At 44.7% G+C, this 9972-nt stretch overlaps 1 protein-coding gene across 2 annotated transcripts in view; it reads right to left on the minus strand.

Moving 5' to 3' along the window:
- HPS3 (HPS3, biogenesis of lysosomal organelles complex 2 subunit 1) overlaps nucleotides 1–9972 on the minus strand; it is a 48180-nt gene extending 38208 nt beyond the window's left edge. For both annotated transcript variants that reach the window (XM_008072966.2, XM_008072965.1), the window contains exon 1: nucleotides 9709–9972. In XM_008072966.2, coding sequence (XP_008071157.1) covers nucleotides 9709–9925 — 217 coding nt within the window. In that variant the 5' untranslated portion in view covers nucleotides 9926–9972. The remainder of the gene's footprint in view (nucleotides 1–9708) is intronic.

The raw sequence follows: 9972 nt of genomic DNA on the forward strand, positions 1-9972 counted from the left end.
AACTACAGGCGCACGCTACCATGCCTGGCTGATTTTTGATTTATTGTAGAGATGAGGTCTCTCCAAGTTGCCCAGGCGAGTCTCGAACCCACAGGCTCAGGCAATCCACTCACCTCAGCCTAATTTTTTTATTTTTTAATAGAGACAGGGTCTTACTATGTTGCCCAGGCCGGTCTCAAACTCCGGGGCTTTAGCAATCCCATCACCTCAACCTCCCAAAATGCTGAGATTACAGTCATGAGCCATGGTGACTGCCTACTTTCACCATTTTTAACACTACCATTCAATGCCATTAAGTACATTCACACTGTTGTGCAACCATCACTACCATTTATCTCCAGAACTTTCTCATCTACTCAAAAATTCTATACCTGTTAAATAATAACTGCCCATTCCTCCCTCTCCCCAGAGCCTACAACCGCCATTATACCTCCTATCTCAATAAACTTGACTACTCTAGGTGCCTCGGATGAGCAGAATCATATAGTATTCTTCCTTTTGTGTCTGGCTTATTTATCTTAGCATAATTTCTTCAAGGTTCATCTATGTTGTAGTACATGTCAGAATTTCATTCCTGTCTGGGGCCAAACAATACTCTGTTGCGTGTATATACATATTACTTATCCATTTACCTGTACTGGATCCTTGGACTGTTTCCATCTTCTGGCTTTTGTGAATAATGCTGCTGTGAACATTGGTATACAAATATTCATTCAAATCCCTGCTTTCTATTCTTTCAGGTATACACCTTTCAGAAGTGGAATTGTTAGATCATATAGTAACTCTGTGTTTACTTGTTTGAGGGACCATAGCAGCTGTACTATTTCACATGCCTACCAGCAATGCAAAAGGGTTCCAGTTTCTCATCCTATCCAACAACTGTTCCTTTCTGTTTCTTCTTAAAAAAATAAATAATAGCCCACTGGGTGCAGTGGCTCAGCCTATAATCCCAGCACTTTGGGAGGCTGAAGTGAGAAGAATGCCTGAGCCCAGGGGTTCAAGACCAGCCTGGGAAACTTGGTGTAACCTCATCTCTACAATAAATAAAAAATTAGCCGGGCATGGTGGCACATGCCTATAGTTCTAGCTACTTGGAAGGCTCGCCTGAGGCGGAAGGATCGCCTGAACCCAGCAGGTCGAGGCTGCAGTGGCCAGGATCATACCACTGCACTCCAGCCTGGGCGACACAGTGAGACTCAGACTCAAAATAATAATAATAATAATAATAATAATAGCCACCCTAATGGATGTGAAGTGGTATTGCACTATGGTTTTGATTTGCATTTCCCTAATGATCAGTAATGCTCACCATCTTTTCATGTTCTTTTGGCCTTTAATGTCTTCTTTGGAGGAATGTCTATTCAAGTCCTTTGTGCATCTTTAAATTTAGTTGTTTTTCTGTTGTTGAGTTCTAGGAGTTCTTTATATATTATGGATATTAATCTCTTATCAAATATGATTTGCAGATATTTTCCCCCATTCCATGGGTTGCCTTTTTAATCTGTTGATAGAATCTTTTGATGCACAAGTCTTTAATCTTTTTTCTTTTTTTGAGTTGGAGTCTCACTCTGTTGTCCAGGCCAGAGTGCAGTGGAATGATCAGTTTACCATAGCCTCAACTTCCTGGGCTCAGGCAATACTTTCACCTCAGCCTCCTGAGTAGCTGGGACCACAGGTGCACGCCACCATGCCCAGCTAATTTTTATAATTTTTTGTGGCGATGAAGTCTCGCTATGTTGCCTAGGCTGGTCTCAAACTCCTGGGCTGAAGCAATCCTCTTGCCTTGGCCTCCATAAGTGCAGGGATTACAGGCACAAACCACCACATCCTACCAAAAGTCTTCAATTTTGACAAAGTCCAATTTATCTATTTTTCTTCTCTGGTCTATACTTTTGGTATAATCCTTAAGTTAGTAAATGAACTTTAAAACTAAGAGTATTTAATTATAATCAAAGCTATTTATTTATATACCTATAAATACATACCTAGTTCAATGATAAAATCCATGTCAACTAATGTTTACAGTTGATAATGCCAATATTGTGTTGTATGTTTTCAGATTAATGACTTGTTCAAGTGATGAACTAGCACTTGCTAAATGTGTCTACCTAACAAGTTTTATCATCAGAGCTTTAGAATTCTCTCAGTTAATTCTTACAACAGTCCTTCAAGAGATATATCTCCTTCCCCAACTTATAGAACAAGTATCTGAGGCACAGATAAGTAGCTTGCCTAAGGAAACATAGCTAACAAATAATGATGCTGGAACCTAAACTGGGCTCTGGTTAGCTCAAAAGCTTATGCTCAACCCGGGTGCAGTGGCTAATGCATTTAATCCCAGCATTTTGGGAGGTGGAGGTGAAAAGATTGCCTAAGCCCAGCGTTCGAAACCAGCCTGGGCATCCTGAGAAGATCTCATCCCTATAACAACAACAACAACAAAAATAGCTGGGTGCGGTGGCACTTGCCTGTGGTTCCAACTACTTGGAAGACTGAGGCAGAAGGATCGCCTGAGTCCAGCAAGTGGAGGCTACCGTGGCCAGGAGCGTGCCACTGCACTCCAGCCTGGGTGACAGAGTGAGACTCCGACTCAAAAACATAAAAAAAAAATATAAAAACCTGAAAATGTTTTCTGATTGGGTAAGAGACCTTCAAAGTATTTTCAGTAAATGTAAATGTTTAATACAAGAGTTTTCCATTTCTGACAAAAGGAGCTTTGCTACAAAGGAGGACACTGGGCACTGAGAACAGAAATCCCTATGCCCCAATTCCTGTGAATGGGAGGAGGGAGCCAAAAGGGAAAAGCTGAGAAGTAGAAAACAAGTTATCTGGATGCCAGTGTAGCCAGGAGTCAGTCCTATTTGTGTTATGTGTGGATTAACAGGAGCTGTACCCAGGGGTCGAAGTTCAAGCCATGAACTGAAAGTTACCCTTGAGCTATGTGATCCATGATGCTAATGCCATCCCACATGACTCCTGGACTTTCTTTAAGGCAGCTAACTAGATTATAAAAACATCTTTGTTCATCAAGGCCTCATTAATGAGGTTACCATGCTATTCATGACCTCCTACTGCCAGTGTGCCTCTAGGTCAGTGGTTCTCAATCCTGGCTAAACATTTGACTTACCCTAATGCTGGTCTCACTCCAGGGAAACTACTACTGTATCTCTGGGAGTGTGGGTCAGACATGGGGATTTTTTTAAAGCTCCCAGGTGATTCTTATGCAGAGACAGTGGCCATCTAAGGATCCTAGGAATCATCACCTTTGACAGGCAAGACAGCTAAAGATTTACATAATATCTGCCACTCCAAATTCTAAAATAAACATCTATTTGGAAGAATGGGCAAATCATGTAAACATATTGTCTGTCTGTCTTTGTCTTTCTCACACACAGACTCACACACTAAAGTTAAAACTGGTGAGTTTACCACTTAATAGAATTCTTAAAGGTGAGAATGCCTACATCTAAAAGGGAGTGGGGTAAGGGAAACTACCAATATTGTAAAAAGTATAACCATTAGAGATGAATTTCACACAAATACCAGGATCTGACCAGGAATGGTGACTCATGTCTGCAATCCCAGCACTTTGGGAGGCCTAGACAAGGGGATTGCCTGAGCCCAGGAGTTTGAGACCAGCCTGGGAAACATAGTGAAACCTTGTCTGTACAATAAATCAAAAAATTAACTGGGTATGGTGGCACATACCTGTAGTCTCAGCTACTTGTAAGGCTAAAGCGGAAGGCTTGCCTGAGCCCAGCAGGTCAAGGTTGCAGTGGCCGTGAACATGTCATTGCACTCCAGCCTGGATGACAGAGTGTGACTCTGACTCAAAAAAATAAAAAATAAAATAAATAAATACCGGAATAATTCTGCAGAACTAATAAGTGGTTTTCAAACACTCTGGGGACCAGTGCAGGCTGCTGCTGATGTTATCATTAAGCAAGAAGAAAAAACAATGAGAGCAGAGTAGGTTGCTCAGAAAGCTATAGGTATTCAAAGTTTGGTGCTAAGTGTGTTTTTCTTTTATAAATAGTGGTAGGCCAGGCATGGTGGCTCACACCTATAATCCCAGCACTTTAGGAGGCCAAGTTGAGAGAATTGCCTGAGCAACTGCTGAGGCGGAAGGATTGCCTGAATCCAGCAGGTCGAGGTTGCAGTGGTCTTGGGTGAGTCACTGCACTCCAGCCTGGGTGACAGAGTAAATCTTCGACTCAAAAACAAAAACAAACAAAAACAAAAAAACAAGGCATATCTTGAAGATATTGCAGGTTTGGTTCCATATCACTGCAATGCAGCAACTACCTACTGCAAAGGTAACAAATTTTTTGGCTTCCCAGTGCCTATAAAAGCTATGTTTACACTAAACTATAATCTGTTAAGTGTGCAATAGCATTTTGCCTTTAAAAAAACCTTAGTTAAAAAAAATACTTTATTGCTTAAAAATGCTAACAGTCATCTGAGCCTTCAGCAAGTCGTCATAATCTCTTTGCTGGTGGATGGTCTTGGCTCAATGTTGACGTTGCTGACTGACCAGGGTGGTAGCTGATGAAGGCTGAGGTATCTGTGGCAATTTCTTAAAATAAAACAACAATGAAGTTTGTTACATTAATTGACTCTTCCTTTTACAAAAGGTTTCTCAGTAGCACACAACTGCTATTTGATAGCATTTTATCTAAACTTATTTAAAAACTGGAGCCAGCCGGGCTAGGTGGCTCAGCCTGTAATCCCGCGCCTTTGGGAGGCTGAGGTGAGTGGATTGCCTGAGCCCGTGGGTTCGAGACTCGCCTGGCAGCGAGACCTCATCTCTACAATAAATAAAAAAATCAGCTGGGCGTGGTAACGCATGCCTGTAATTCCGGCTACTCGGAAGGCTGAAGTGGAAGGATCGCTGGAACCCAGCAGGTCGAGGATGCGGTGGTCGGGAATGGCCACTGCACTCCAGTCTGGGTGGCAGAGTGAGACTCCAACTCAAAAAAAACAAACAAAAAAACAAACAAAAAAAAAACTGGAGCCAATCCTCAAACCCTGCTGCTGCTTTATCAAGGTTTATGGAATATTCTAAATCCTCTGTGTCATTTCAATGTTTACAGTATCTTCACCAGAAGTAGATTCCATTCAAGAAACCACTTTCGGCCAGGCATGGTGGTGAAAGCCTGTAATCCCAGCACTTTGGGAGGCCAAGGCAAGAGGACTGCCTGAACTCTAGGGTTCGAGACCAGCCTAGGCAACTAGATGAGGCCTCACTTCTACAATAAATTAAAAAAAAATTATCCGGGCATGGTAGTGCATGCCTGTAGTTTCAGCTACTTGGAAGGCTGAGGTGGAAGAATAGCCTGAGCCCAGCAGGTAGAGACTGCGGTGGCTATGAGCGTGCTACTGCATTCTAGCCTGGGCAACAGAGTGAGACTCCAAATCAAAAACAAAAACAAAAAAACCCACTTTCTTTGTTCACCCATAAGAAGTAACTCCTCATTCATTCAAGTTTGATCATGGGATTGCAATAATTCAGTCACATCTTCAGGCTCTACTTATAATTCTATAGGCTGAGGTGAGTGGATTGCCTGAGCCCACGGGTTCGAGACCTGCCTGGGCAGCAAGACCTCATCTCTACAATAAATCAAAAAATCAGCCGGGCGTGGTAGTGCGCACCTGTAGTTCTGGCTACTTGGAAGGCTGAGGTGGAAAGATTGCCGGAGCCCAGCAGGTTGAGGCTGCGGTGACCGGGAGTGGCCACTGCACTCCAGTCTGGCGACAGAGTGAGACTCCAACTCAAAAAAAATAAAATAATAATAATAATAATAATTCTCTTGCTATTTCCACTATATCTGCAGTTACTTCCTCCACTGAGGTCTTGAACCCCACCAAGTTATAAATGAGGGTTAGATTCAACTACTCCAAAACTCCAAAATGTTGATATCTGACCTTTTCCCATGAGTCATAAATGCTTTTAATGGCACCTAGAATAGCAAATCCTTTCCAGATGGGTTTCAGTTTATTTTGCCCAGACCCATCAGAGGAATCACAATCTGTGGCAGCTATAGCCTTACAAAATTTATTTCTTATGTAGTAATACTTGAAAGTCTAAATTATTCCTTGATCCATGGACTACAGAATGAATGTTATGGTAGCAACCATGAAACAACATTAATTTCCTTGTATGTTTCCAATAGTATACTATTAGTGGGCAGTAATACTTTGAAAGGAATCTTGCTTTCTGAGCAGTAGTTCTCAACTGTGAGCTTAAAATATTTCATAAACCATGCTGTTAACAGATGTGTTGTCATCCAGGCTTTGTTGTTTCATTTATACAGCACAGGCAGAGTAGATTTAGCATCATTCTTAAGGACCCTACGATTTCAAAATGGTAAATGGGCATTGGCTTCAACTTAAAGTCACCAGCTGCATTAGCCCCTAACAAGGGAGTCAGCCTGTTATTTGAAGGCAAGCACTGACTTCTCTCTAGCTATGAAAGTCCCAGATAGCATCTTCTAATATAAGACTGTTTTGTCTTCATTAATAATCTGCTGTTAGCCGGGCTCGGTGGCTCAGCCTATAATCCCGCGCCTTTGGGAGGCTGAGGTGAGTGGATTGCCTGAGCCCACAGGTTCGAGACCCGCCTAGGCAACTTGGCAAGACCTCATCTCTACAATAAATCAAAAAATTACTAGCCGGGCGTGGTAGCGCACACCTGTAGTTCCAGCTACTTGGAAGGCTGAGGCGGAAGGAGCCCAGCAGGTCGAGGCTGCAGTGGTCGGGAGTGGCCACTGCACTCCAGTCTGGGCAACGGAGTGAAACTAACTAAAAAAAAACCTGCTGTTTAGTGTTGCCACCTCCACTAAATCATCTTAGCTAGATAATGCTACAGCTTCTCCATTGGCATTTGCTGCTTCACCTGGTACTTATGTTCTTCTCAGGAACTAACCTCTGCCAACTTCAAACCTCTTCTTCAGTTTCCTCACCACTCAGCCTACCATGAACTGAAGAGGGTTAAGGCCTTGCTCGACTTGGGCTTAAGGGAATGCCGTGGCCACATCTTCTAGACCACATCTCCCCTATCAGCAATAAGGCTGTTTTGCTCTATCATTCATATGTTCACTGGAGTAACACTTAATTTTTTGAGACAGGGTTTTGCTCTGCCACCCAGGATAGAGTACGATGGCACAATCACAGCTCACTGCTGCCTCAAACTCCTGGGCTCAAGGGATCCTCACACCTCAGTCTCCCGAGTAAATAGCACTACAGGTGTTCACCACCACACCCAACTAATTTGTTTGTTTATTTATTTATTTTTGAGTCAGAGTCTCACTCTATCGACCAGGCTGGAGTGCAGTGGCACACTCATGGTCACTGCAGCCTTGACCAGAGGGGCTCAGGCAATCCTTCTGCCTCCGCCTTCTAAGTAGCTGGAACTACAGGCATATGCTATCAGAGCCTTTTTTTTATTATTATTGTAGAGACGAGGTCTCACCAAATTGCCTAAGCTGGTCTCGAACCCTGGAGCTCAGGCAATTCTCTTGCCTTGGCCTCCCAAAGTGCTGGGATTACAGGTTCGAGTCACTGCGCCAGGCCTTATTTATTTTTTTAAACACAGGGTCTAAACATTGCCCAGGCTGGTCTTGGACTCCTGGCCTCAAGACATCCTCCCACCTTGGCCTCTGAAATTATTAGGATGACAGGCGTGAGCCAACCGTGCCTGGTCTGAAGTAGTACTTTTAGTTTCAAGAACTTTTCCTTTGCATTCACTATTTAGCCAAGTGTTTGGTGCAAGAGGCCTAGCTTTAGGCCTGTCTTGGCTTTTGGCATGCCTTCCTCTCTAAGTTTAATCATTTTTAGCTTTTGAGTTAAAGTGAGAGATGTACAACTCTTCCTTTAACTTGAACAAGGCCACTGCAGTTACTAATTTGCCTCATTTCAGTATGGTTGTGTCTCAGGGAATAGGGAGCCCCGAGGAGAGGGAGAGAGTCAGGGGAGTGATTGGGCAGTGGCGCTGTCAGAACAAATACAACATTTACGAATTAAGTATGCCATCGCCATTAGGCGCAGTTCGTGGCACCTCAAAACATTTATATTAGTAACACCAAAGATCACTGATCACAGATCACCATAACAGATATAAAAATAATGAAAGTGGTTGGAATATTTCTAGAATTACCAAAGTGTGACACAGACACAAAGTGAGTACATTCTGTGGGAAAAATGGCACTGATAGACTTGCTCAACACAGGGTTGCCACAAACCTTCAATTTGTAAAAAACAATCTGTGAAGTGCAATAAAGCTAAGCACAATAAAACAAGGTATGCCTGTATATATCATTACTTGACGACTGGACAGATACTACATATGATAGTCCCACAGTTTTTAACTGGTCCACAAAATCCTAATGTCTGAAAATCACTGATCTAATAATTCAACTCACTTTCTTCCTAAACAGAAACTCAGACCCAAAGCTTCCATAAACTGCCACTGACCCAGCTGCAGGGGAGAGATTGGGGGGCATCTCCAAAACTCCAGGATCAAACTCTCCACTCCATTTCCACCACAATCACCAGCTTTTCCACCATAAATACACTGTACTTTACACCCTTCTTAAGACCACTTCCGCGAGCGAAGTGTATTCTTATAAATACACTTACCAAAGTTAAGTGTATTAAGCAGTTAAAATAACTTTGTGGCAAACTCTTCTGTAATCTGGAAAAGTATCTATTTTTAAATGTTGGGTTTTTCTAAATTAGGGATACAACCACACAGTACCTCCTTGCTATTGCTTCTCATTTCTGGTGAAAAAGTGTAGTGACTGTGCCTCTACAGCTGCTTGGGGGAGGAGAGGGGCGCAGTCTAAGACCTGAGTTCCGCCTATAAATATTTAAAAATCAATAAACATTTAAAAATCGAAGCGCATTTAATGTGAGCTTTCCAAAACCGACAGAAGTGGATGGAGGTATAGATGTAACAGGGCTGGCCATAGAGTTCGGAGAATTGTTAAAGTTAGGGGACCCGGGAGTTCAGGATACAGTACTATTCTCCCTACTCCGACTTCTGTATGTATTTGGGGTTTTATTGTCTGTTGAGTTGGAGTCTCACTTCGTCGCCCAGACTGGAGTGCAGTGGCACGCTCACGGCCACGGCAGCCTCGACCTGCTGGGCTCAGGCGATCCTTCCGCCTCAGCCTTCCAAGCAGCTGGAACCACAGGAGCGTGCCACCACGCCCAGCTAATTTTTTGATTTATTGTAGAGATGAGATCTCGCCAAGTTGCCCCGGCTGGCCTCGAATCCGTGGGCTCAGGCAGTCCTCTCACCTCGGCCCCCCAAAGCGGTGGGATTATAGGCGTGAGCTACCGCGCCCGGCCCAACTTTTCCATGTACTTGAAATGATCTACACTAAAAGAGTTGTGTTTTGTTGTTAAGTGTCTAAGGTGAGTGGAACCCAGACACTGGCCTTCCTAGCGAGGACCAAAATGAGGAGGAGCATTCAGCGTCCCCGCCCCCCAGAAGCAAGCTCACACCCACGGTTGCTGCGACAACCGCACAGGTCAGCACCTGCGGCAACCAGCGGCCAGACTCAGCGAGGCCACCGGGCAAATTCCGCGAAGCACGAAGTCTCTTCCCCACCCGGAGCGGCCGCCGGGACGCCCTGGCGGCTGGGGAGGAGGCCCCATGCCTGGCCCAGGCAGCCCCTCTAGCCCCCGGCCGGCCCCGCTACTCACCCGCCTCGCTGTAGGCCAGGTGCAGCACCCGTCCCAGCGTGGAGAAGGAGCACCTGGGCTGGCACAGCTCCTGGCCGGCCACGGCGAACGCCTCCACCTTGCAGCCCGCCGCCACGAACAGCGCGTCGCGCCCCCCGCCGCAGAAGCGCTCGGGCTCCCGCTTGCAGGGCACCACCTGCTGCGACCCGAACGGGTGCAGGTTGTACAACTGCACCATCCTAGCGTCCGGCCGCAGGCCCGATCAGCCGGCCCCGCAGGGCACCC

The sequence above is a fragment of the Carlito syrichta genome, unplaced genomic scaffold, assembly GCF_000164805.1.
Source record: "Carlito syrichta isolate Samal-C Ts95f unplaced genomic scaffold, Tarsius_syrichta-2.0.1 Scaffold315561, whole genome shotgun sequence".
NCBI lineage: Eukaryota > Metazoa > Chordata > Mammalia > Primates > Tarsiidae > Carlito > Carlito syrichta.